Below are 26,494 nucleotides of genomic sequence, written 5' to 3' on the forward strand. Positions count from 1 at the left end.
GGAATCAGCTGCCTGGGGAGGTGTTTACCTCCCCTTCACTGGCAGCTTTCAAGAAGAGGCTGGAGGAATATTTGTCAGGGGTGCTTGAGGCTGGTCCTGCACTGGGCTCAGGGGGTTGGCCTGGGTGGTCTGTGTGGCCCCTTCCCACTCTGTGTGATTCTATGATTCTATCTGCAGGCTGATTAAAACAAGGGTTCCAGTGTAGGGTGGCAGAGGAGGCTATTTTCCCCAAATCAATTCAGAGAATGCGATGAGGTTTCCTCTTATATTTAGGTATTTTTGAAGATGCCACAAACTGGCACCTCAGCCCTTTGGATTAGACTTCTGAAACTGGCCTTGGAATGGTGCTGGTGGAAGGTGCCCATAGGGGGGGAAATGTGTAAAAAAAGGTGTGGAACTATGATTGTCAATTGACCACAAAAATGGCTTGGTCAGTCTTGTGTTTTTAAAGATAACCAGGTTACATTTTCCACAACATGAAGATAAACACCAGCTGTTAATGGCTGCATGTCTCACTGCTGTTAAAGCCAAGAAACAGAAGCCAGCTGAAAAGTTAGCAACCCTCAGGCCTAGCATTTATAGACCCCACTTGAAGAAGCATTTAGAAAACTGGGTCTTATTTAAAAACACTAACATTAAACATTTGAGAGATATATTTAGATCACTGAGCTCCAAAGTGGCACTATAGTAGTCAAAAAAAGGAGGGAAACGGACAGGGGGAAGTGAGGATTTTAGAGAAGAGGCAGTTGAATATGAGACACAGGGACAAGACAAGTGCCACTTACCCATACGTATATCCTGGAGGCAGTGGGTAAGGAATATGGTGGCGTGGCATCAGGAAGAAAGTACGGACCAGGTGCCAGGCACTGCAGGCAGAGATGAAGAGGAACATGGCGTTCAGCTTCAGGCCTCGCTCATACAGCAGCTGTGGGTAAACCGCAGACGTCTGAGGCACCTGAGGCTGCCGTCCGAAAAGCAGCCTGGCCGTAGCAGCCTCAGACAGTGAATTTTATTTGTCATTAAAAGCAGCAGCAGAGCAGACAGCTCTGACCAATGGGGGACACAGTTCAGGAGAACAACACTACCCTGTTATTCCGTGTGGCAGCCAAAGTTCTCAGGGATTACTATGACTCAGGGATACTAAGACATGAGTTAGAGAAGTCATGTATTATGCACTTATGCATTGTACTGTGCCTTAGCTGAGAACAGAACTTCCGTGGCTTAGTGTCAGATGTTTTCCGTTTCTTTTCAGCAGAAATCGCACTAGTGGGTTGCATTCACTTCCTGCTTTTACTACAGCCTCATGCTTTTCTCTTTCACATGGTTGGAGCTTCCTCAAATGCCAGCAGAGGACTCTGTCTGCTTGTCGCTACTTGTAGGATTGCCAGATGGTTTCAACAAAAATACTGTGCACACTTCATAAAATGTATTGACTCACACACACACACACACATGATATGGGAAGTTTACTCTCTCTGTTCTTAAAAAAACCCCTTTATCGATTAAACATGGGCATTACATCTTAAGTGATAAATGAGCAAAACATGTTAACACACACAATACACAGCAAAATGTTATAGGTAAAGGTAAAGGTTCCCTTGCTCGAAAGCCAGCCGAGTCCGACTCTAGGGTTGCGGTGCTCATCTCCGTTTCCAAGCCAAAGAGCCAGCGCTGTCCGAAGACGTTTCCGTGGTCATGTGGCCGGCATGACTAAACACCAAGGTGCACGGAACGCTGTTACCTTCCCACCGAAGTGGTACCTATTTATCTACTTGCAATTTCTTGCTTTCGAACTGCTAGGTTGGCAGGAGCTGGAACCAGAGATGGGAGCTCACTCCATCACGCGGCACACTCGAATCTCGAACTGCTGAACTACCGACCTTCCACAGCCTGCAGTTCAGCGTCTTAACCACTTGAGCCACCGCAGCTCTAAAATGTTATAACATGCATGTAAAAATCTATGTTTATAATTAATTATAGTACTACTTTTTCTGTAAACAATTTTATTAAACCTTTACACAACCAATAACAAACTTCGGAAAACAGGTAAACAAATTAGCATAGTTGCAACAAGTACTGTAAAAGGCAAGATAAATAGCATTGTATAACAGGGAAGAACAAAATAATAGTAAACTACCAGAGATGTAACAGATCTATTATTTTAAGTATTTCTTCTTGTTCAATCAAATATTGTAAAATAGGTATCCATATTGAGACAAAGTCGGACTCAGTAGACTGAATGTATGCATCATTGAGATTCTCTGTAACTTTTGCCATTATGTACAAGTTCCAAAGTTTAGAATGCCAATTTTCCCTAGCAGGACCATTTTTATTTTTCCATTTTACTGCAACTGCATTTTTAGAGGCGGACAGAAGAATGGCTATTCTTTTACTAATACTGTTTGAGTCAACTTCCATAATCCACTGATTCAAGAGAAAATGTTCCACTGTAAATTGTAACTCTATCCCAGTTATTTGCCTAATCTGTAAAATAATGTCTTTCCAAATTTTTTCCAAAACAGAGCATTCTAACCAGCAGTGTGTATATGTTCCTCACTGGCCACAATGCCTCCAACAATCAGGCTTTGCTGATGTCACCAAATGGGTTAATTTTTGAGGTGTTAAATACCAAAACGTAAGTATCTTAAATGTTTGGATTTTTATATCAATTATATTAGTATTGAAAGGAAAGGATGTCCAGGGTCTTGTTCCAAAAATCTTCATTCAAGGGGTGATTTTCATATTGACTGCCATTTAAGTTGATATGATAGTGGTTTATTATCACCCAGGGAGATTTAAATTGTGTAGATTTTGGCTATTCAGTGTTTTTTGAACTCCAAGCATATTTGTATATCAATTCAAATTTAGTTAATGGAAGAAATTTGTATTTGGGAACATACATGTTTAAGCTGTAAGAAATGAAACCGTAGAATGGTCATACCTAATTTTTCTTCCAATTTAGATTTATCCATTAATGTATTGTTATAGGTAATGCCATTTAAGGTAATAAGATTAGCTTTCCTCCAAATATCTTGATGAGGTATGATATTAAGCGCTAATAAATTATTTTGATTAAAAATGGTTTGAAACCTAGATAGTGCCAGTAATAGATGTTTTCTCTTATTTTCCCATGTACTTAGAAAGACTTTAAGAATAAAACTATCCTTGATACTCTTGGATCGTTCAGAAGGGATCTGCCAAATGGAATCTTGGATATTATAGAGGTAAGTATAATGAGGCGAAGGCAAAAAGGAAAGATTTACCCAACTGAATGCAGATTTCCAGAGAACAGCAAGGAGAGATAAGGAGGCCTTCCTGAATAAACAATACAAAGTAATAGAGGAAAACAATAGAATCGGAAGGACTAGAGATCTCTTCAAGAAAATTGGAGAAATCAAGGGAGCGTTCCATGCAAAGCTGGCCATGATAAAGGACAAAAACGGTAGGGACCTAACAGAAGCAGAAGAGATTAGGAAAAGATGGCAAGAATACACAGAAGAACTATACAAGAAAGACCTCGATGTCCTTGACAACCACGACGGTATAATCACTGACCTCGAGCCAGACATCCTGGAATGTGAAGTTAAATGGGCCTTAGAAAACATTAATAACAACAAAGCTAGTGGAGGTGATGGTATCCCAGCTGAGCTATTCAAAGTCTTAAAAGATGATGCTGTTAAAGTGCTGCACGCAATTTGCCAGCAAATTTGGAAAACGCAACAGTGGCCACAGGATTGGAAAAGATCAGTATACATTCCAATCCCAAAGAAGGGCAATGCCAAAGAATGTTCAAACTATCGCACAATTGCACTCATATCACACGCTAGCAAGGTCATGCTCAAGATCCTACAAGCTAGGCTTCAACAGTACGTGGATAGAGAACTGCCAGAAGTACAAGCTGGGTTTCGAAGAGGTAGAGGAACTAGAGATCAAATTGCCAACATTCGCTGGATTATGGAGAAAGCAAGAGAGTACCAGAAAAACATCTACTTCTGCTTCATTGACTATGCTAAAGCCTTTGACTGTGTGGATCACAACAAACTATGGCAGGTCATTAAAGAGATGGGAGTACCAGATCACCTCACATGTCTCTTGAGAAACCTGTATAAGGGTCAAGAAGTGACCCAGCAAATGCTGTCCAAACGGCACATGGCAAAGCCTCCCTCTGCACACACAGGAACTGCTCTCTCTCTCCCCCCACTCCAACTTTGCGCTGCCTCTTCCTGCCTGAAGGCAAACAAATTTCACCTTTGAAAACGCAAATGGGAAGAGGGTGGGGGGGTGAGTGCAGGCTGCCCATGGATGCCTTTGTGCTCCCGTGGTTCAGCCCCACTCAGGCCCCAGTGGCCAGACCTCCCCCACCCCATCTGTGTCCAGCGGAGTACAGCGGTGGAAGCAGCAGCCAGGGTGATGCCTTTCGGTCTTCAAGGGGCTCCTGGGGTCTTCATGAACCTTATAAACGAGGTGTGGCACAAGCATTTGTTCAAAGGGGTGATTGTTTACCTTGATGATATCCTGATTTATTCCCCTGATAAGCCGGCACACATCAAGCTGGTGCGAGAGGTCTTACAAACGTTGCACAAGCACAAACTGTTTTCCAAACTGTCTAAATGCGCATTTCACTGTTCTGAAATTTACTTCCTGGACTACCACATTTCCCAATGGGGTTTGGAAATGGATCTGGCCAAGGTTCGGGACATGGTGGGGTGGGAGCCCCCTCGTACCCGGAAGCAATTACAAGCGTTCTTAGGATTCGCCAATTTTTACAGGTCATTTCTTGCAAACTTTGCCCAGGTGAGCTTACCGCTCACGGATTTATTAAGAACCAAGGGGAAGGGGCTGGACCGCACCAAACCTGGTGCTAGACTGTACTGGACTAGTGAATGTCAAGAGGCTTCCGATGTGGCCATGGCAGGGGGCTATCCTGCAAGAGGGGGGGATGGGAAGCTTCACCCCCTGGCGTATGTGTCTCGTAAATTTAATGACACTGAGAGAAACTGGTTGGTGTGGGACAAGGAGGCTGGGGCTATTAAGTTGGCCCTTTCTACCTGGCGCCACTGGTTGGAGGGGGCAACCAGGTTAAGATCACTTCCTATGAGTAGCTCACCTTTTTGAAATTGGCTTAATACTGAGACTTCCAGTTTAAGCGACTTGCCACTTAGACGCACCCTGTCCAGCTCTGATGGGGTCGTCCCGAGCCTCGGCTGATAGGAGGGGTTTGAGCTGGTTTCAGACCCCCCCGGGTCTCTGTAGGAGACCCCCAGCCTGGGGAGCCAAGGAGAGCCTCTTCCAAGGTGACGGCCGAGGAATTGAGGAACTCCTTTCCCCCCCGATAGGTACCTTTGCCGAGGAGCCAAGATGACAATTAGAGATGACTGCCGGACAAGTGGACATGATCTAAGCGGGAAAAAAGGCTTCTAAGAAATTCCCGAGGCTTTAAAACATGAGTTAAGCAGTGCTCAAGTGAATTCAAGTGCGTATTATACCTCGGGAACAAATAGAAGTGCCTATGGCAAAGCAGGGGTTTGAAGGGGGAACTCAGTATCTCCCCCCACACACTAAAACTCAAAGCGGTTTTGAGGCGGAAACAAGACTTTAAACAATTATATTTTTTGGAGAATTTAAGCGAACTGATAAGCTGCAGATTGAGTTAAAGTGGAAAGAAATTGCATAACTTTCATCTTGTTTTGAGAAACTTACTTCTTGTTGATATTATGGCTGGGCGAGGGTGGAGGGTGCCGCCGGAGAAAAGAATGCAAACCGGAAATAGTCACCCAACAACTCCCTCCTCTTCAAACCAGGAAGTAAACTTGGACATGTCCACGTTATTAGCAAATGCTTTGCGCCCCCTAATGAAACAGATTACAAACCTCAGCTTAAAGCTAGATAATGTACAAGCCCAATTGACTTCTATGGACAAAAGGACTTCAGCAACTGAAAAAACACTGGAAAAGGTGGAAAAACAAACTGAACTTAGAAACAAAAGAGTAGACGAAATGGAGAAAGAAAGATCCTCCGATAAATCGCAATTAATTCAGCTCCAGCTGGAAAGATCTATGCACGTTCTACGCTTCCAAGGGATACCAGAAGAGAAGAATCAGGATTTAAAGGAACTTTTGGCAGATGCCTTGGCATCATTATTGGATTACAAAAAAGATGAAATAATAAGGGAAATAGACTGGGCATACAGGACGTATCCAGATTATATTAAGAAAAATAAACTCCTGGGGGAAGTTTGTTTGAAATTTATGAGACGATCTACCAGGGATCTGGTGCTTAAACTGACACAAGGGAAACCTTTCAAAATCAAAGCCGTGGAGATAAAAATCTTAAAGGATATTCCCTATGAAGTCAGGAAACAGAGGAGATCATATAAAGAACTGACTATTTACAAAAAAAGGGATACAATATAGATGGGCATTACCCGAAGGATTAAATTTTACCTTCAAGGATAAAAGATAAAAGATTGACTCTGTTCCTAAGGCCAAAAAATTTATGGACCAATTGTCCAGTCCAGCACAGAAGAAAAAAGAGAAGAAAACTAAAACTACTGAGGAGGAGGAGGAGGAGGAGGAAGAAGAAGAAGAAGAAGAAGAAGAGAGCAGTATTGTAGTTTATAGATATATATAAAAATAATAAAAATCCGACTTCCGGTTTATGGTGGCGTGCTAGCAGACTCACCTCTTGGACCTCCCGGGGGTGAAGCTGCACTCTAGCCGAAGAAGGGGGTGCGCAGGCTCGCACACACACCCAGTGCCCGGCGAAGGGACCCTGGCCATGGAACTTATAAGGGTTCGACAGCAGAATGCTGGAGAATTGAGGCGCCTCTTCGTTCCAACGGTTCTCCGTGCTGTGAGACCGTATGGACTTAGTGTCGCTGACCAGGACAAGTGCAGGAGATCACGCGGCAGAAATGAAATGAAAGCGAGGTCGAACGACCAATTATGAACATGAGTCAATTCTGAAGCGTTTAAAGGGGAAAAGATAGCTCCCCACCCCACCCCACTGAATGGGGGGGGGAACGAGCGGGGGAGGGACGCCTCCCATGCGCACGAATTTTTGAGCGATTGAGGGGGGAGCGGAAGAAAACGCAAGGGAAACTGCCTAGAAGTACTTACCAAAGCGGATTTAAGCGGTCAAGTGCACATTCAGATACTTTTTAAAAATACGTGAAAGTAAACAAATGATAAAGATGGCGGGGAAGAAGGACAGAGAAAAACTTTTGAAAGCGAAAGGGTCTGAGAGCCCAAAACCGGACGTTACCAGTGAGGTGGCAAAGTCTATAGCGGATTATATGCGCCCTTTGCTGGAACAGCTGAATAACTTCAAGGAGCAGATGTCTATAGTCACTCAAAGCATTACTGCACAACAAACCCAGATAAACAACTTGATACAAATAATGAAGCAAGATGCTGAGAAGGTAAAGGAAGTGGCTGTAACTACACAGAAAGTGAAGAAGAAAGTGCAAAAGCTGGAAAGGAAACAAATCTCCATGGAAGATCAACTATTGCAAGTTCAAATGGAAAAGGCTAATATGATCCTTTGTTTCCAGGGCATGCCAGAGAACAGAGGGGAGATTCTTAAAGAAGTGATGAGTGAACTGTTAGCCCCAGTGACAGAAATGAAGGTGGAATCGTTGCTTAATGACATGGATGTGGTCTATAGATCATATTCAGGCTACATAAAAAAATAATCTGCCTGGGGAAATAGTGGTAAGATTCTCGAAGAGGCATGTCAGGGATGCAATCCTGAAAGCGGTTGCTGGAACACCCCTGAAAGCAGGGGGAAATACCATCAGAACGCTAATGGATATCACATTTGAAGTAAGACAGTGGAGAAAGAAGTACAAAGAACTTGTGCATTTTCTTCAGACAAATTCAATTGGATATAAATGGCTATTTCCATAGGCCAGAGACCTCAGTGGGGTCCACTGCTACAGAGTCCACCCTCTAAAGCATCCATTTTCTCCAGGGGAACTGATCTCTGTTGTCTGGAGAGGAGCTGTAATTCTGGGGTCCCACCTGGAGGCTGGCGTCCCTCTACTTGCACAGTTTTTGTATCTACTTTTCCATCACGTTTTTATCCTGCCCTCCCTCCAAGGATCACAAGGTGGAGTGTGGACAGTTTATGACTGGCAGCAGCTCTCTGCAGTCTAAGCCCATAGGAGGCGCTGGAGGCGCCAGTGTTGTACTGTTAATGGGTGAAGCAGCCTTAAATCTAATGGCTGCTAAAGGCCAAGATGTCATATGGGCAGAAGTCCCAGGCCTTGGCTCAAGGGCCCACCTGATGGGGGGGAGAATGGGGAGGATCAGCGCCTGCAGAGCCCCCCGCCGCATGCATCATCATCATCATCATCATCATCATCATCATCATCATCATCATCATCATCATCCCTATGGGGAGCAATAAAGAAATAAATAAAAGAAATCAGCTTAATACTGTGAGAGATTCTTGTAGGAAAGATATTTGGTTTTCATTTGGGGCATACATGGAGACTAAGGTGAACATGTGATCATCGATGAGGCCTTTTACAAATATATATCACCCCCTTGGGTCACATTTAGTGGCTTTGAGTTGGAAGTGCATGTTTTTGGATAAGAGGATGGTTACACCACGAGATTTAGAAGAACCAGTAGCATGGAATTGATGCTTGATCCAGTTAGCTTTTAACTGAGTGTGAGGTTGAGGACGGAGGTATGTTTCTTGAAGGAAAGTGATATCAGAACGCATTTTGTGTAGATTGGTTAGAATCTGTTTTCGCTTAATAGGGTTATTCAATCCTCTGACATTAATATGGTCAGGGACCTGCCTACCTGAGGGACCGCCTTTCCCCACATGTCCCCCAGAGAGCACTGCGACCTGGAACACAAAACTGCCTGGCCCTCCCTGGCCCTAGGGACGCCAGGTTGGCGGTGAATAGGACCAGGGCGTTCTCCCTTGTGGTGCTGGCCCTCTGGAATGAGCTCCCTAGTGAGATCAGAGCACTGCGGGACCTCCAGCAATTCTGCAGGGCCATGAAGACGGAGCTTTTTCGCCAGGCGTTTCAGAAAGAATGCTTTCATTGGTTATGTTACATCTGCACTTTATTATATGACACCGCCACTTTAAATAGTTTTAATTGCAAATGCTGTATCTTATGTTGATTTTAAAACTGTATGTAAGCCGCCCTGAGCCGCTTCGGTGGAAGGGCGGGATAGAAATCTGACTAATAAATAATTAAATAAGGAATCGAGGTGACCGTCAGTGCATCATCAGACATTGTGCACATTACTGTGCTCACCAGCTATGTAGGAGGATAAGAGTAGTAAGGCAGGGTGACAGGTAGGGTGGAGTGTAGTTGTGTGCTGAGCAAACCTGGAAACCACGGACACAAAATCTACAGCAACTAATGAACTCTGGCTGTGAAAGCCTTCGACAACAAATCTGGAAAAGATCTGACTTAAGGTAAGTGGTTAAGGCAAAAGGTGTGAGTGTGTATTTGAGAGTTGAAAAGAAATTAATATAGGTAGTGTCTAATGTTTGTGGTGTTTGGTAAGGGAGATCGTAATATACTAAACTAGTGCAGTATTAGCACAAACCTTTCTGCTAATCAGAGATCAACAAGAATGGAAACAACTGGTCTAAGTTAAAGTGCTTCTTTGTAGAATTAAATGTATGGTCAATTGTGTGTTGAAGTGGATGTAGTTTTAGAAATGATCAGTTTAATGTTGATTTAGTGTTTTGGTATGAATATGTTTTGTAACAGTTTCTTAACTTATTTACCAATGTAGATTGTACAGCTGATATAGTTAAAAAATTCTATTGTCAGTTAAGATCAAACAGATTATATTTTGATAGGATATGTAAGTGTGTGTAAATAGGTATAAGTATAGGTCAGTTATGGAGCTGCAGTGGCTCAAGTGGTTAAGACGCTGAACTGCAGGCTGTGGAAGGTTGGTAGTTCAGCAGTTCGAGACCTGAGTGTGCCGCATGACGGAGTGAGCTCCTGTCTCTAGTTCCAGCTCCTGCCAACCTAGCAGTTCGAAAGCAAGAAATTGCAAGTAGATAAATAGGTACCACTTCAGTGGGAAGGTAACAGCATTCCATGCACCTTGGTGTTTAGTCATGCCAGCCACATGACCACAGAAATGTCTTTGGACAGCGCTGGCTCTTCGGCTTTGAAACGGAGATGAGCACCGCAAGGGAACCTTTACCTTTACCTATAGGTCAGTTATGTTAAGCACAGGGTGAGTTCATGTGCAGTATTGAGTTGATTTCAATAAGAATTAATTAAATTGATATTTCCAATATATAAATATATATATATAATAAATATTAAAACAGCTAAAAGCCCACCCACGTAGTTATATTCCCCAACAATTAATTCTGTTTTAAAAAGTGGATGTACAATCAGTCTTTCAATTTATCAGATAGTGAAACAAGTATAATAAAAACAGTGTAATTAATAGATGGTTACATGATATATATAAATAGTACAAAAGAACTCTTTTCCTAAAAATAATAAAGATTTCTATAGTTTAACAAGAACTATTTAAAAATCTTAGTAAGTGTATAAATTAGCGAAACAGAATATCAACAATAAGGGAGCAATACATAAACAGGACTCTCCCCCCTCCATGCAAACAATATTAAACTTAATTTAAAGTTACCCAAACCTTTTATACTTCTATACTGAACACAGGCAATCTATCTTGAGTTGAAAGTAGTGGCAAATGATATAAGCTAAGAACATTGAGGGCACTAAACTGAGCAGATTGGTATTTCACTACCCTTTAAAGGGGACGGCGGCTGGTCCATTTTTCTTTTCTGAGATGCTTTCCTGAAATCCACTGGAATGGGGATTTTGACTAAGTAGTATTGAGCGTCCAGTTTTGATGTCTTCAGCGAGGTAGATCTTGTCTTCATGTATTACTTGTATTTTTGTTCGTTCTTTCCATCTGTATGTAAAGCCTCCCCGGCGAAGTGCATCAGTGTTGGTTTAAAACTGCCGGGGAACGTCCAGTAGCCACGGGCCATGGACGGAGTTTCCCATCTGATCGCTCCAGCGCACTCTCAGGACCTCTCTCTGATCAGGCCATCCCGACTCCATGCTGTTGATTTCCCCCCCCATTCTCAGTACGCGCATCATCGCACACTCCATAGGGAGCCCTTCGTGCTGAGATGCGATTCATCGATTCCCCGTTTAAGCGCATCGGGAACAAACATTAATAAGGCATCAGCATTAACTTTTTATAAAGTGTGACAAACAACTCTTAGACATGTACAGATGTCTTTAGATTATATGGGTTATACTTCTCTTATTTCTATATAAGTACATTTGCTAAACAAAGGCTCCGGTCACACTGGCTGGAAAATGCGGGGGGGGGGAGCGTGGCTAAATAACGCGCGGTTGCACGATCCAACGTCCCGTGGAGGTCCCAAGGTTAGGGGGGAGGTGCCGATCACACCACAGGCAAAGAAGCGGGGCGGCGCGGCAAATGGGGTTGTGTTTGTTTTGTTTAAACTGAAGTGTGCGCATGCTCCGTTGGGTGCTTGTGCGCATCCCGTGGAGACTTTAAAAAAAACCTTTTTGCACTCTTCAGATTCTGTTTCAGGTGGGCCTTCCGAGGGTCAAACGACACAGCCCCTGTCCCCCTATAGCAGCCCTTCCCCACTCCCTCAGCCATTCCTTCAGCCCCCTGCCGCCCACTCCTCCCCCTTCCTTGATCTGCTCCGTCCTTCTGCCCTTCTCCCCTGACCGAAATCTCACTTTCAGCCCCCCCTTTCCTAAATGTGCCACTGCAACGGGAAGCCACTTGAACCGCCTCCAGTCTCCCAAGGTACCACATTCGGATCCTCCGCTGCAGGAACCACGTGGCTCTGAACAAAGGGGACCGGCGGCTCTCCGTAGGGCAGGAGCACGCGCCCGCGCGAGGGGGAGGGGCACAGGGAGTTAAGGAAGAAATTGGGGGCAGGCGCTCTCTTTCACCCCCTGCTATACCCCCTCCTTTCTCCCTTGCATTGCAAAGCCCCAACCCCATATCCCCCCCCTCCAAAGCTTCCCTCCAAGCCGTTCAAGCAGAAGCCTGCGAGAGTCAGAGCTGCATTCTTGGAAGGGGCGGAGGAGGAAATGGCTCCCTCACCCTCCGGGGTCGTGGATGGGGCAGGCGCAGAGCCCTTCAGGACACGGAGGGACTTTCCCTGGCCTCCCCCCCAATACCCTGGCAAGGAGTCCCCTTCCTTCTGCCGAGCCCCTCCGGCCGCCAACAGCAGTGTCCTCCCCCTTGCTGACCATCTGGACCCATCCCTCCCCTCAATGCATTTTTACCTCCCTGACTTTGCACCGAGAATCAAAAGTCCAGCGTCTGGAAACGGGGGATCCGCAGAGTTTGACGTTGGAAAGGGGACATGGGCGGGCGCCGGATGCCACCGGAAACACGATCAGACGCCCACCCTTGCCCCGTGGTTTCCAGAAACTAGTACCTCCGAGGTACTAGTTTTTAGCCACGCGTCTTCGGCGGGAAGCCTCGGTTGAGCCACGGGAGCGCTATGCTTCCCAGATGTGCCGGTGAGATCGTGCCCAGAAAATCTGCCTATCTTCCGTCTCTCTAGCGTGGCTAATGTTCCGTGTGACCGCAGCCAAAGATATCTTTTTGCCCTTACTTGGAATACTTATGGTTCTCTATAAATCTATAAAACTTTTCTTACACAACAGCTTTGCTTATTCAGCTATGTCTAGACATCTTGCCCTCTTAGCCAGTTTGCCACATCCTATTCTGTACTTTGACTAAATTTAGCCTGTCAAACTCCACATAGCAATGTTTAAGATCTAGAATGGTGTTACTCTTGCTAGCTTGCCTATTAATACTGAACTGAAGCTAAGGAGGCAGGGCCTACCTTGCAAAAGCGCCTGTACCGTGGAATTCCCTCCTCATAGAGGCTTACCTCGCACCAGATTTATGTTATTTTAGGTACCAGAAGTCACCATTTTTAATCTATGAGTGTTTTAAAACCTCCCCTTTTCAAGTAATACACCCATATTATTTACACCTTTTGCTGTGGCTTTTTGGAATGCTGGTTTAGGGAACTTTGATTTCATCTTTTTAATAGGGTGTGTATTTTAGAGTGGTAATTTGGGGATTTTAATCAGATTACCAATGTTAGTACATTGTAGTCCTCCTTGGTTACGTATGTGTAGAGGGAGGGTGCATGGCGACCCCATCGTGTTTTCAGGGCGAGAGATGAACGGAGGTGGTCGGCCATGGCCTACCTCAGCGTAGCAACCCTGGACTTCCTTCGTGGGGTCCCCTCCAAATATCAACCAGGGCCAGCTCTGCTTCGCTTCCGGGATCGGATGAGCCCTGGCTCGCCTGGGCGATCCAGGTCAGGGCAGAGGAGACATACACAGTTCAAATACGTCTGCGTCGCTTGCTCGGCCTCTCCCATCAGTCCAGCCCTAACTGAGAACCAGCTGGAGGACCAGGGGTGGCCCTTAACACCTAATTAAGCCACTAATGAGATTAATGGTCTCCACATGTCCGAGGTTTGCTAAGCCAAAGCTTTTCAGAGGGCACGGATGAGCTAACTCGCCTGTTACACAAGCATAACCAAAGACAGATTAACCTGAATTCAATAATGGAGAAAGACAAATGTGGGACACATGCTCCCAGTTTTAAATTTAGGTTGTTAATCCAGGTTAAATCCCCCAGAATGAAATAAATAATCTACCAAACACTCCTTTCCTTCCTTGCAATAGGAACAGAGCACAGGAATAGGGAGAGAGTATCAAATAGCACATTAAATGGTTGTACCATATTTTCTAAAAAGGTCAGAAGACATTTCTGCTGGATCTTGGACAGCTTTTGAAATTTCAAAACCCTCCCCCCCCACCCCCCTTTCCCTTTGTCCCTGGCACCTGGCCCATGGTCCTCCGTACTGTCATCACTCTCCCCTCCGACCCCTTCACCTCCTTCTTCCGCCAACCCTTGTGTCTTCTCCTCCTTTATTCTACTGCCCGGCCAGTTTTTGACCAACCTGTCTGTTTGTGCCAGAACCTAAAACACCTGACAATTCAGGCCATTAAAAGCCAGGTATTGGCTGAATCAGGACTGAAAGGGAAAGAAGAAAAGGGACTAGCTGGATCCAGGTCCCCCTTTCCCAGCATGGGATGTGTCCAGCTTCTACACCTGGCCTGAAAGGTGACACTGTCAGGGGCACTCATTGTTTCTGATATAGAACATAAGAACATAAGAGATGCCAATGTTGGATCAGGCCAAAGGCCCTCTGTATCACACAGTGGCCAGAAATACCAGTGCCATCAGGAGGTCCACCAGTGGGGCCAGGGCACTAGGAGCCCTCCCACTGTTGACCCCCCCAAGCACCAAGATGACAGAGCATCACTTGCCCCAGAGTCCCTATCTATACCTTGTGGCTAATAGCCACTGATGGACCTCTGCTCCATATGCTTATCTAATTCCCCCTTGAAGCCATCCATGCTTGTAGCCGCCACCACTTCCTGTGGCAGTGAATTCCATGCGTTAGTCACTCTTTGGGTGAAGAAGTACTTCCTTTTATCTGTTCTAACCCGACCGCTCAGCAGTTTCATGGAGTGCCCACGAGTTCTTGTATTGTGAGAAAGGGAGAAAAGTACCTCTTTCTCTACCTGCTCTTTCCCATGCATAATCTTATAAACCTCAATCATGTCACCCCTCAGTCATCGTTTCTCCAAGCTAAAGAGCCCTAAGCGCCTTAACCTTTCCTCATAGCGAAAGTGTTCCAACCCTTTTATCATTCGAGTAGCCCTTTTCTGCACTTTTTCCAAAGCTATACTATCCTTTTTAAGGTGTGGTGACCAGAACTGCACACAGTATTCCAAAAGAGGTTGCACCATTGATTTATATAGGGGCATTATGATATTGGCTGATCTGTTTTCAATACCCTTCCTAATATCCCCAGCATAGCATTTGCCTTTCTTTATTGCAGTCACACACTGTCTCGACATTTTCAGTGAGTTATCTACTACAACTCCAAGATCTCTCTCTTGATCAGTCTCTGCCAGTTCAGACCCCATCAACGTGTATTTATATTTAGGATTTTTGGCTCCAATGTGCATCACCTTGCACTTGGCCACATTGAACCCCATTTGCCATGTTGACGCCCACTTGCCCATCTTTGAGTGCCTCACAATCCTCACTGGTTTTCACCACCCTGAACAACTTCGTATCATCCGCAAATTTAGCCAAGTCACTGCTTACTCCCAACTCCAAATCATTAATGAACAAGTTAAAAAGCAGTGGACCAAGTATTGATCCCTGCGGTACCCCACTGCTTACCCCCCTCCACTAAAAGTTTCAAGCAGGCTCTGGTTAGTATTTAGAAATGGCCACATACCTTGATAATGAGAAAAACAGCAGAGGAAGAATCAAAAGCCCCATTGTAGAGAGTGATAATGGTTGAACGATGTTTTCCAAATAGGTTCCCAACCTGAAGAGACAGATGAAACACCACATGAAACTGATCTCCTCTTCTAGGTTCCTACAGTGGTCACAGCAAAGGGACTTTATTCTTGTTGAGCTTGAACAGCTTAAAGTACCTCACAAAAATGGTTGTGGAGGGGAGGGAACTGTTGAGGAGTCAAAACGTGAGTCCAACCCACTTCTCCATCCTCAGACAAACATCCTCCCATTCCTCTTCCGACCCGATATTGCTATCCAGCCTTACACAGGTGTGCATCGGAGGTAAAAAGTCAAAATGGCAGCCCCACCCAACTCACTTTTCATTGACTCAGAAAAAGGAGGTTGGAAGAAGAAGAAGAGATTGGATTTATCCCCCGCCCTTCACTTGGAGTCTCAGAGTGGCTTACAGACTCCTTTCCCTTCCCCTCCCCACAACAGACACCCCCTGTGAGGTGGGTGGGGCTGAGAGAGCTCTGACACAAACTGCTCTTTTTCAAGGACAGCTGTGCCAGAGCTTGTGACTGACCCAAGGTCACATCAGTAGGTGCAAGTGGAGGAGTGGGGACTCAAACCCGGTTCTCCCACGACGCCAAACTGGAGGCAAGGAAACAGGACCCACTTCAGAATGCAGTGTCCTCAGCTTCACGGTGGGTGGGGAGGACGGCTTTAGCCAGCCCCAAAGGCTCTCAGGCACTTTCCTTCACCCAGGAGTCCCTCCTATCCTCCCCCCTCCCCCACAGGATGCACAGGGGAAGGGTGTCAGACCTGCATGTTGGTGAGGATAAGGAGGATTCCACCAACGGAGAGCAAGGACAGTGCAGGGAATAAGATCAGAGCGGTGGCTGCAAGAAAGAATAAAATCACTGCAGCAGCACAACCCATCAGAGTCACAGGCCTATCTTGTTCACAGCACAGACACATCATCATAAACCATACACTCCCCATTCCAGTTCTAAATATGAATTATGTCAGTGCTACGAAAGGTGCAAATCTCTCTCTCTCACTCACTCACACACCTCAATCTACACTAAATGAAACAAGGGTCCCAGCACAGAATGGCAGTTTAAATTTTCATGCCAGCTCAAGGAACTGAGAAGTTATTAAAAACAAGAAGGATCCCAAACCTTTGCCTTTGGTCTGGTTTACAAAAATCAGCATTACAGACCAGAGGAAAAGGGCAGGAACGACAGGAAGGTAAAGTCAGGAACTTACTACAGGTAGATACTTTATTTAAAAGCCTACTTCATATGATCCCCCTTTTCCGATCTGTAACAATAGCTGAAAGTTCTGGCACAATCTTGGGAGACCTGCACCAGTTATTCCTGAGAACTGGGCTGACAGGCATTCAATAATACCTCCTGAAGCACCACCCCTCTAGCCATTGGACTCCTGTGTGATTTTCCCAGCACAGAGACAGCCCTCACTACAGAGGAAGCTGCAAGCATTCACACCTACTATCTAATCCTAGTTTGAGCATGCTATTTCCCAACGTATCTGGCACCGTTGACCCTCCACATACACAGATGAGCCTGGGAATGCTCTCACACGTCGATTACTTGTCAGGCTGGCCTAGCCCACGGTGTGAAAGGCTGAACAATGAAAAGCTATTCACACAGAGATCCTTCAGTAGGAGGCTGAAGTTGGTTCGGCACAGGTGGGGATGTGTCATTTGGGGTGGTTCAAATATTTTTTGGGGGGTGCAGCCTGGCCCCAGTGTCTGCCTGTGTGCTTGTCTGGGGGCAACGCACTTTGGAGCAGCTGGCACCAGAACCGTGCTTTGGAGCAGGATACAGGATATGTCCCCTCGAAGGGGAGAGTCCTGTGAATGTGGGGGTATATGATATGTGGTGACCCAGACCTCAATTTGGGGTTCAGAGCTTTCCAACTTACTCTCCTTAGTGTTTGTGTCCTCACGAATAAGTAACGAATAAGGAATGAATAAGGAAGAGCGAATAAGGAACCAACTTCAGCCTCCTTCCTTCAGTGGATTAACACACTGCTTTGCAGAATGTGGGCTGTCCTGGTCCCACGGTCACTGGGAACTGAGAAATCTCTATGTCCAATGCCTAACATGCAAATGCATTCTTCTACGACTTGAGACAACTTGACTTTCGTAGAGATTTGGATCAGGGCTTATATTCCTTCACCACATATTGATACAACATTTGATGTTAAAGGTCCATGACCTCCTGTCTTCAGTCTGGCTTGGATGCTGGAGTTTTCTGCCAAGCACACAAAGTCTATTGTCTGCTCTAACCAAAAATTAGAGATCACATTAGTGAGACTGTACCTTGCTGTCTGCTGAAGAGAGATGACTATAGGTATTCTGACAAAAGTTACTATCCTATCTAGAGATAACAAAATTACTGGTTAAGAATCTTGGATGTTTCCCGACAAACTACTGAATTCAAAAGTTGTTAATGAACTTAATGATAAGATTAATTTAGACTGTTAGGAAAGTTCCTTCCCTTTACTTATTAGCTGGAATGTAATTCAAAGGTGGTGTAGTCAACTTAGGATGTACATGCTAACAAATCAAGAGCATTTTCAAATCATTGCTTTGAGCCCTGACCTGGACAGCCGAAGCGAACCTGATCTCGTCAGACCTCGGGAGCTCAGCAGGACCGACCCCGGCAAGTACTCGGAAGGGAGACCTCCAAGGAATACCAGGGCCCATGGGACGCAGAGGCAGGCAACAGCCAGCCACCTCTCTGAAACATCCAGGCCCCACCAGGGGGTCTCCAGAAATCAACCATGACTTCCAGGCACACACACAAAAAACAGTTGACCAACCCCCCCCCCCATTGCTTTGGAAGTCAATTGTTGTTTCCTCCAAATTCACTTATGTAATTTTAATACATAACTGGAAAACGTGCTTCGAACTAAGATATGCTTGTGTCAAAAACATCAGGAAGGGCACATTGCCTCATTTGCAATATTACCCTCTGCATAATGTCAAATTCCTCCCTCTACACAAGATGCGAGATCCTTGTGATCGTTTGCATTTGGTCTCTCAAACTTTGTCTTAGAAGGGGTATGAACTGAAAATTATCTGCAGGTGAGGAAACCACCTCACCACAGCCTCAAGGAAGGCTGGCTCTAGATACACACACACACAGAGAGTGAGGGGGGGGGAGAAGATGGCACAATAGGAGCACCCACTTTCCCCCTTACTGAAGCTTAATCTTCTCCTTCCCTTGTGCCACAGCTTTAATCCATGTCAGACACCCACACCCCACTGTTTATAGGGCCAGACTACAAGCAGAGTTCTGCGCTTGAAATGCCAAGATCATGTGCAGTTCATTCCTGAGCTGATGTCATGGGGTATCCCTGGAAATCAACGGTTTACTTTACGTGTTTCCAGCAGGGAGCTCTACTGATCACATATGGGGAAGAGAGGGCTCAGTTCGACCAAGCCCACAGCAAGTTGGCCCAGGTGTGCCAGGATGACTAAGATGACTGCAACAGTCTTCATGCTCTTTCATAATAAAAACAAACTGCAGAGGGCCAGTGTTGCTAAATGCCCTGGCACCAAGGCAGGAATTGAACTCAGTCCCTAGATGCAAATATGCCCCGAAGCTATTCTGCTTAAGGTTCACTATCATCCCACACATGTCCAGCCCTTCCTCCAGGAGTACTCACCTTCTGATGAAAATGCAATAAGGAGGGTGCCTGTAGTGTAGAAAGATCTGGAAGACAAAGAGATGTCCTAAGCTATCAACTGGACCTGTGGGTAGCCAGGTGAACTACTGTCTTCCTTGATTCCTCATTAGACAAAGTGAACATTCACCAGGTTCCCATCCTGTGGCAGACAGCTGTGAGGACCAGGGGCCGTGGAGGAAAAGAAACACGTCAGTTCAGAGCAGAGGGGACAAGTGGCACCAGGAAACAAAGGGGAAAGGTGGCAGTAGCCTTGCGGGAGAAGAGAATGCAGGGGTGGATTCAGAAGAACAAAAAGATTCAGACAGGAGAACTGTGAGCCGAGAGCGGAAGCATTAAAAAATCTGCACTTAAGTCTGGTTCAGCCTCATTTGTGGGTCTCTCCCCCCCCCATTTATTTATTATTCATTCATGTTAATTCTAGTCCCCCTTCCTCACAGGGACTCCAGGCGGATCAACACAGAGTGAGTCCAGGACAGTCGACAGGACGGGACGCTCAATAACCAAATGCATTCGGATTTTAGACGTCTGGAAACACCAGAAAGAATGAAAGCAGAGCACAAGTATTCACATGATTACATAAATAGGATCCTATGTACAATCAGAGAAACACAGCAGTATAGACCACAGTCTCTGGTCATTTATTCAAGCAAGTTTGTAAAAATGTTTTGTTCAGTACAACCCTAGTTGAGTTCCAGTTCAGGCACTAATTTTAAAAACATGTGTCAGAAGCCTGTTCCACAATGTTGGACTAGTTTTCACTGGTTCAAATTCATTTCATATTATTAACATCAAAAACTCTCGCATTTGCACTTGACTTGAACAGTATGTCTGTATTGAAGATGGTATTTTTATGCACTCCTGCCACATCCTCCAGGAGTCAGCAACACTTGTCCACCGAGAGGACAGAATGATTTCATTCCTCAGATACTCTGTTTATATTGATTAGTATATCATCAACATTAAAAAAAATAGTCTTCTGGCACTGAAATCGAATATAGTGCCATTATATAACTCTTTGGTGTGGTCACATTTAGAATAACTGATTACCTCATCTCAATAAAGATAACATATTGCTGTAAAGATACAGAAACTAAAATGATCAGAAACTTATATGAAAAAACAACATCCAGAGAGGGGCTTTTTAGTTCAGGCAACTCATGAGGAAACAAAGCAGGGAAAGGGGGCACATGGGGGGGGGATCCCGCCCCCACCCTGCCCCCTCTCCCCTTCCAGGATCCTCTCGGCTTTCAGAGGCGTGGGGCAGGCTGATTACGCAGCCCTTGGGGGGGGGTTGCTCTCAACTACCCTCCACATGATGTCATCACCAGGCTGATTCTGAGGGGTTTTTCTCTTTCGGTTCATTTACAAAGCCCTATGTCTCTGCCACCTGGAGAGCTCCCCAAGCATGTAGGACCCCCTACTTTGCCTCTGGGAGGCCTGGCTTGGTTGATTCTGTCGTCTACATAAGGGCAAGCCATTCAATAATTAGTATACTGATCACTAAAGACCATGTGATAGAAGTTTATATAATCAGGAATAGTTGAAGACAACAGATAGGATCTCTCCCCCCCCTTTTCCCTTGCTAAATCACTGAGCTTGGGAATGCATCCAATGAAACTGACTGGCAGTCAGCACAGACAAAAAGAAGCCATCCTTTGCAGTGCAAATTTAGCCAGCAGCTCCCTTAGGTGGCTTCTTAAAACAATCAGATTCAGATTCATGGAGAAAAGGTTAACTGGAGCCCCCAGAGACAGAGACAGGATACCTCTGAATGCCAGATGTTGGAGGGCAAAGAAGAAACAATAATTTCTTGCATTCCCTTATCATGTCTACTTGGCCTGTGTAGGAAACAGAGTGGATCTTGGCCTTATCCAGCAAGGCATTTCTCGGGTCCTTGGTTTCATTTTTACTGATATGATGTTCATGAACAGAAGAATCCAACTAGGGACCAAGACTACGTTTCTTGCTTTTTGGGAACTCTCGACAGCCTGGTTCCCACAAGCAACAGCTGAGGTTGCAAAATAGTTCCTCAATTTTAACTCTTCAGACTGCAGGGGGGAGGGCACTAGGACCGAAAGAGCTTCCAAGCAAAAATGTTCCCCATGCACAGAAAATGGGCCGGTCAGAGAGAAGGGCACGACCGAACCCTTCTCCTTCAGCTGCCACTTGTCTATATACAGGAATGTAGAAATATTTAGATAGAAATATTTAATCATGTGAACCCCACCTACAGATTTCTTATCTGAATGCTTATAATAAAATGAAGCAAATTAGACTTCAGTTCCCTATTTGCAATACTTCAGGAGTTCAAAATTAGCCCACACTGTAGCTTTGCATTGTCCTTGTTCGAAAGGAGGATGAGTCACAAGCCAAAATGCAAGAGACTGGAGAATGAACAGAACCTGTTTTGCCGTTCCTCTCAGCCCTTCAGTTTCTCCTGTGGTCTATGGGGAAATAGTGTCTTTCTTACAGATGATGGACAGATTAAAGGGGATCTGGCGCCCCCAAGACAAACCCCACTCCAAATCCATTTGCAGTGCAGGCAATTGGTGGGATACAGAAGAGCCAGGCCTCCTCTTCTTTGCGCATCCTTGAATTTATGGGCGAGGCCACTCCAGCTCCGAGCCTTGCGCCGTCACATACATATGGCCCAGGCTCCTCCTTGCCAAGCCTTCATGATGCTTGAGGGAAGTGTGCCACTTCCTGTCTTCCTAGCTACAAGGCCTATGGATCAAGGATAATGACACCACTCAAGGGCTTCCTGTCCCAGGAAGTCACTGAGGCCCCAGGCCTGGTCTGAGGGTTAACTCTTCACCATCCAAATGGTGCCCCATGGTGCTCACCTAAGGTGTACTGTGTACTATTCAAGCAACTTGACCTGCACTGCTACCGCCAACATGGAGTACCAATGTCTAGGCGTTACGGAAACTGGTAGATTACTTGCTACCCTTTCCAGAGTAGAGTAGGTAAAAAAAATCCATCTGGGCTAGTGCTAATCCACCAGAAGGGAAAAACTCCTTCCTGGCCCCTGAACGGGTGACCAGCTTGCACCCGCTCTGCAAGAAAGGGAGGGAGGGAGTCTCCCTTACTGATGGTCAAAAAGAGAAGGGGGTGGGGCTCTTGCCCGCTCTTATATTGAGAACTGGGAACAAATCACTCAATAAAATTGCTAAGCAGTCAGGTTAGAATGGATAAAAGGAAGTACTTCTTCACCCAAAGAGTGATGAACACATGAAATTCACTGCCACAGGAGGTGGTGGCAGCTACAAGCATGGACAGCTTCAAGACAGAATTGGATAAACATATGGAGCAGAGGTCCATCAGTGGCTATTAGCCACAAGGTATAGATAGGAACTCTCAGTCTGGGGCAAGGGATGCTCTGTATTTTTGGTGCTCTGTATTTATGAAACAGTGGGAGGGCTTCTAGTGTCCTGGCCCCCCACTGGTGGACCTCCTTTTTTTTGGCCTCCCGAAGGGGATTTTTTATTGCTTTTCTATAAACTACAAAGAAAATAGGAAAGGAAATCTAATATCTAAAGGAGAAAGGAAAGTTAACCACTAAAAACCCAAGTAGTGAAGATCATTACATAAGCTTATAAAATGATTAATCTATTATTAATACAATGAGCTTGAATGTTTAAATCTAGCCAATATTCCCCAAAACCCGATATCAATTACTGTTTAAGGCAATCACTAAAGTATCAAACTAAATGTAGCTTCTTAAAGGTGGAATTCAGAGTTTCTCAGCATCTCATTTCTTGGCATTTCTTTTCCTCAAATCATAGTCTCTTTTGGAGGTCGCAGCCCCCAACTCAGAATCAGAGACCACCTCCGACATTGAAGATGAGTTTTCACTGCTTTCTTTACTCTGGTCGTCATCTTTGTCGTCTTCTCCAGACCTTCCCAGTTGCTGCTTCAAGAATTTATTTGCTTTCTTAACAGAGTCAATTCTTTCTTTTTTTCATTTATTCTGAAGAGTAGGCCTTCGGGAACCAACGATTTGTACTGTATGTTTTTTGTTTGTAAAAACAATGCCAAGTCTTTGAATTACTTCCTCTTCTTTCTAATTTCAAATGGAATGTCTTTTAGTATCCATATGGTGTTACCGTTGATTTTCAGGGGTATTCCTGATGTTGTTTTCAAGATTTGGTCCCTCACATGTCTTTTTGAGAATCTAACCACTATTTCTCCAGGCAGATAATTTTTCTTAATATATTCCGAATATGATCGGTAGACCACATCCATTTCACTTTGAAGATATTCCGTTATCAAATCTGCCACTGGTGCAAGTAGATCACCCAATACTTGTTTTAGATTCTCTCCTTTTGTCTCAGGAACCCCTTGGAATCTCAGGATAAAGCTTGCTTTTTCCATTTGTAGTTGCAAAAGCTGAGATTCGTCAGTAATACTTCACTTTGACAAGCCTTTATTGGCATACGTATATACATACAATAGGAGATCAGAAAATACAAATCCATATAGGGTAAAATTTGAGCTACGGCACAGATTTGTCAGTAATTCTTTTCTTTTCCAACTCCTGTACACGCTTTTTCACCTTTTTAGATTTGGCATTAACTTTCTTCAGTGTTTCTGCTGTTTGCTTTGTTAATTTCTTGGTTTCATTCAGTTCCAGTTGTTGTGCAGCGAAGTTCTGGTTCAAAGTAGTCAGTTTGTCATCTGGTCCAGCAGAGGCCGCAATGATTCAGCTAATAGCTGTGAAAGCTCGTTGGTAGCTTCCAGTCTCAGGCTTCTACTTCCCCAAGGAGGCTTAAGCTGCGATGGTTTCTCTTTCTCGCCTCTCTGCCCCACCATTTTTGAGGATTGTTTACTTTTAGAGAAGTTTGCTAAAGTCTCTGTTTTCCACCAAAATGCTTTGCTGCGCTGCTGTGTGCTTCTTAAATCAGTTCTATGGCTTTTACATCCGGCACCCTCTTTTTAAAATGATCTGCTTGGATATCACGTCTGGGAGTCCCCCCCCCCGCTCGCTTAAATCAGAGGGGCTTTCTAGCCGAAACTCGGTGTTTTGCTTTTACCACGACTCACAGTTCATCGTTGGTCCTAGGACCCACCTCAGGTACATGTAAAACGCCTGATCTTCACGCGCTTGTCCCAGTCAGCGACTCTAGAGTCATGCGGTCGCACAACAGTAGGACCTTCAGGGTGGAGGGAAGCCTCGATTCCCCGGCATTGAGCTGGCAAAGAGGCAATCCCTCAAAAGCCCCATGGCTAGGAGCCCAAACACAAGGGCTCCGGGGGGGTAGCGGACAATCGCCCCCCTCCTATCCACTGGTGTTCGGATCGTGACCCCGGGAGTTCACTAGGGTCGCGTCCGCCATCGTGCTGCCAAAAACCAGACATCCACTGGTGGACCTCCTGATGGCACCTGGTATTTTTGGCCACTGTGTGACAGAGTGTTGGACTGGATGGGCCATTGGCCTGATCCAGCATTGGCTTCTCTTATGTTCTTGTATAGATTTCATCCCCCTCCCCCAAATCATCACAAAGAAAGCAGCATCATGCTATTTGGCTCATCCTTCTGCCACTGTGGCAAATTGTGCTTCTTCTCCAGCTTCTCTGAGTCACAGATTCAGGCACTGCTTTTTGCCTGTATCTCTAGGCAAATCTTTCTCACCAATCTCAAAAGATCCTCTGAAATTTCTAATTACTGAAATATTTACTTTGAACTGGTTACTAGATTTTGTGTTGAACAGTTCAGTGCAAGGCAACTGAGAGATCTTAGGTTTGAATTTGTGTTAGTGAAAATAAAGCTCTGAACCAGTGTTGGGGGATCAGACCCAGTTTGACTCCCAGTCAAGGTGCTTCAGCCTTAGACACTGGCCTTAGCTCTTGGTTCAAACTCAGCCATGATGCCACTGAGGGAACATGGCAAAGACACTATCTTTCCATCAGCCTCATCGCCCATCTGCCCTAAGGGGGGGGATAAGAATAAAAGCCATGATTCACCAGGTTGCTAGAAGGACACATTAAACGCGTAAAAAAGCTACATCGAGAAAGTAACAATAACAAAAATGAAGGAACAGCACGCGGCAGTACAAAACTCCCACAAGGCTTGGACACCAGGTTATATCAGGAACATTACTCTGAAATTGGAATGCATCTCTCCGTACTCAAAATGCTCCCAGATAGTTGATTTATATCAGGCATGCACAACTTATGATCCAACAAGCAGAACACAACTCATCAGCCAAGTATGGTGCCATACTAGAAGCTCAATAAAACCTACTCTTGCCTGCCTGGGGTTGCAAAAACAAGAGTTCCCAAGCATTTCTAAAGTGGGCTGCATCTGGCCTGGAGGATCACATGTTGCACAAAGACCATCTCCATCTCCTGTGGACAGCCAAGAATGTCTGTAAAAGGCTGCCCCAAAGTCCCCCTTACCCAGGGAATAGGGTGAATAAAATATTTGCTTCTTTTTTCCGTAACGGATCATAACTTTACTGTGCAGCTCCCACCACTTAATCTTGAGAAATTGTGGTTTCTGGATTCCTTTAATCAGGACACTGCCCACATATTCAAGTTTATGTTCATAGTCACAAATGTCAGAAACTTTTTTTTTTTTTTTGCTTTTACAAAATGAATACTGACTTTCAATCCCAGGATGCTAAACTCTAGGGATGGGCATAAACCCAAAAATTCTGGCTTGGTTTGGGGTTCAGGAAGTCCCGAACCAAACCCTGAACCCAGCCAGTTTGGATCCCACTTTCTCCTGGCTGGAGAAAACAGGTGAATGCCCAGGAAGAGTTAAATGGCTGGCAGCCATTTAACCTGTTCATTCTGCTTACCCCCGCTTTGAAGCAGGGGGGAGCAAAAGGGACGTGTTTAATGGCTCGCAGCCATTCAAGTCTGACAGTGGGGAGCTCCCATCCACTCTCAGGCTGAAATGGCCCAACAGCAGAACCAAACTGGGCAAACGTCCAGTAAGTGTCTGGAAAAGGTGCCTTTCCCAAACGTTGGCACACAAGCTATGAACCAGGTCAAGTTCATGCTGAATTTTGGCTTGTGAACAGATCCATGCCCATCCACATTGAACTCTTTCCGCTAGCACAGACTTCTGTAACTAACACTGTAATCATAGAATCACATTTCACACACAACCCTGGACAGGACAAGAAATCATTGCAAGGCAAGGGCCAATAATTCCCCTGTGATACTACAGGTATTATGAAAGCGCCCTTGTATATGTAGGTTTAGAAAGCCAAAGGCCTTCTCACTCAAGAGTAGACTGGCACTGACCAATGGCCCTTGATCCGTTTATGTCTTGAGATGGACATTTCTGGGAGAAAACAGTTGCACAACTCCAGTGAGCTGACCTCATACGCTGAGAGAATGGGAGAAGGGGGTGGACAATCGAAAACAGCCACCTCAGCATTACTCTT

General features: G+C 45.2%; 1 protein-coding gene across 1 annotated transcript in view; it reads right to left on the reverse strand.

Moving 5' to 3' along the window:
* Positions 1-26,494, reverse strand: part of SLC43A3 (solute carrier family 43 member 3) — a 56,769-nt gene that overhangs the window by 23,856 nt on the left and 6,419 nt on the right. The window contains exons 4-7 of the mRNA XM_015412086.1: positions 19,077-19,123; positions 16,200-16,276; positions 15,370-15,462; positions 786-925 (exon numbers count right to left, since the gene is read on the reverse strand). Coding sequence (XP_015267572.1) covers positions 786-925; positions 15,370-15,462; positions 16,200-16,276; positions 19,077-19,123 — 357 coding nt within the window. The remainder of the gene's footprint in view (positions 1-785; positions 926-15,369; positions 15,463-16,199; positions 16,277-19,076; positions 19,124-26,494) is intronic.

The sequence above is a fragment of the Gekko japonicus genome, unplaced genomic scaffold (assembly GCF_001447785.1).
Source record: "Gekko japonicus isolate JY-2015 unplaced genomic scaffold, Gekko_japonicus_V1.1 scaffold1475, whole genome shotgun sequence".
Taxonomy (NCBI): Eukaryota; Metazoa; Chordata; class Lepidosauria; order Squamata; family Gekkonidae; genus Gekko; species Gekko japonicus.